General features: G+C 40.6%; 1 protein-coding gene across 1 annotated transcript; it reads left to right on the top strand.

Annotated features, from left to right (window-relative positions):
• The first annotated feature begins 212 nt into the window (after positions 1–212).
• On the top strand, positions 213–1,145 carry LOC143641723 (olfactory receptor 14C36-like). Its single transcript, XM_077109513.1, has one exon. It carries the CDS (start codon positions 213–215, stop codon positions 1,143–1,145), a length of 933 nt encoding a protein of 310 aa, XP_076965628.1.
• The last annotated feature ends 551 nt before the right edge of the window (positions 1,146–1,696 follow it).

Raw genomic sequence — 1,696 nt, forward strand, 5'->3', positions numbered from 1 at the left:
TAGAAGAAATACTTTGAACAAGAATATATAAAATAATTGTATTTTTTTCAAATAATTGTCATTGTCAATGGATGTTTTTTAACATATGCTAGACAAGTGCTGTATGACTGAACAACAACCCCAGCCCCAAGCAATTGTATTAATCATATTTTTATTTTTTCCTTTCTATCTCTCATCTATTTATCTTCCCAGACAACTAGAATTTCCAGCAAATGGCCAATTCCACCATGGTAACTGAATTTCTCCTCCTGGGCTCTCCTGATGGCTGGGATCTGAGTTTCCTCTATTTCACAGTATTTCCAATGACCTACCTGGATACCTTGTTAGGAAACGTTCTCATTGTCACTGTCACCACTGCTGACAAGCACCTACACACACCTATGTACTTCTTCCTCAGGAACCTGTCCATCTTGGACATGTGCCACATTTCCATCACTGTCCCCAATGCCTGTGTCAATTCTCTCACTGGCAACAGGGCCATTTCAGTGGCTGGCTGTGCAACACAGATTTTCCTGGTCATTTTCTGTGCATGTGTTGAACTTCTGTTTCTCTCCATCATGGCCTGGGACCGCTATGTGGCCATCTGCCAGCCCCTGCAGTACCCCGTCATCATGAACCCTCAGATTTGTGTCCGCATGACCCTGGCTTCCCTGCTCAGTGGTCTCCTGTATGCAGGTGTGCACACTGAGAACACATTCTGGCTGTCCTTCTGCCAGTCAAATGTGGTCCACCAGTTCTTCTGTGATGTCCCCTCTCTGATGAGGCTCTCCTGCTCTGACACCACCAGCAACATGGTCATTCTTTTTGTTTTGGCTGTGGCAGTTGGTGGTGGTTGCTTTACTTTTATTGCCATGTCATATATTTGCATATTTGCTGCTGTGCTGAAATTTCCCACCAGAGCCCCAGGGAAGGCCTTCTCTACCTGCACCCCTCACATCCTCGTGTTTTCCCTGTTCCTCAGTTCTGGTGCAGGTGTGTACCTGAAGCCTTTAGCAACCTCTGGCGCACTCCAGGACCTACTTCTCTCTGCCTTTTATACCATGGTACCTCCCTTCTTGAACCCTCTCATCTACAGTCTCAGGAACAAACAGGTAAAGGAAGCTGTGAGGAGAGTAATGCAAAGACAGTTGTTCTCAGGGAAATGATAAAGATTGCATTTCAGAATCATCTTAATTTCATTGATCATGGTTCTTAATTAGATACAATACTCTTTATATTTGAGCTTTACAAGTTACACTGTCTACTGTTCTATTACATCATTAGAAGCTGAGTTATTTTATAAGGTATATTTTTGTAATTTACCATATCATTTCCATGGATCCTTCATAAAATGTGTAACTTTATTAATGCATTTAAAATATAATTCACTGTGTGTTCTGAAATCATTTGTAAATATATAAATTTTCATTATATATAAAAAGTACCTGTTTCAGATGCTGTCACAGAGGAAAGATTTACAAATAAAACATGGAGATAACATATAGTCAAATAGCCTGTTCTTGCACAGAGAAATGTAAAGCAGATTTTTTAACCATGGTGATACTGTAATAGTAGGAGCAAATGTGACTCCATTTTGTTTTATGACTTCATCCTGTAAAACAACCATGCCAAGTAGAAGAGTCATGACTGGGGCAAGATGTTCTTTTCCTTTTGCTATAGAAACCTTTAAGAACATGGAACTACCTAATGGGGTATT

The sequence above is a fragment of the Callospermophilus lateralis genome, chromosome 5 (genome assembly GCF_048772815.1).
Source record: "Callospermophilus lateralis isolate mCalLat2 chromosome 5, mCalLat2.hap1, whole genome shotgun sequence".
NCBI classification, from domain to species: Eukaryota; Metazoa; Chordata; class Mammalia; order Rodentia; family Sciuridae; genus Callospermophilus; species Callospermophilus lateralis.

Excerpts from the sequence above, each read along its gene's own strand:
- LOC143641723 (XM_077109513.1), top strand. The coding sequence starts at position 213 with ATGGCCAATTCCACCATGGTAACTGAATTTCTCCTCCTGGGCTCTCCT.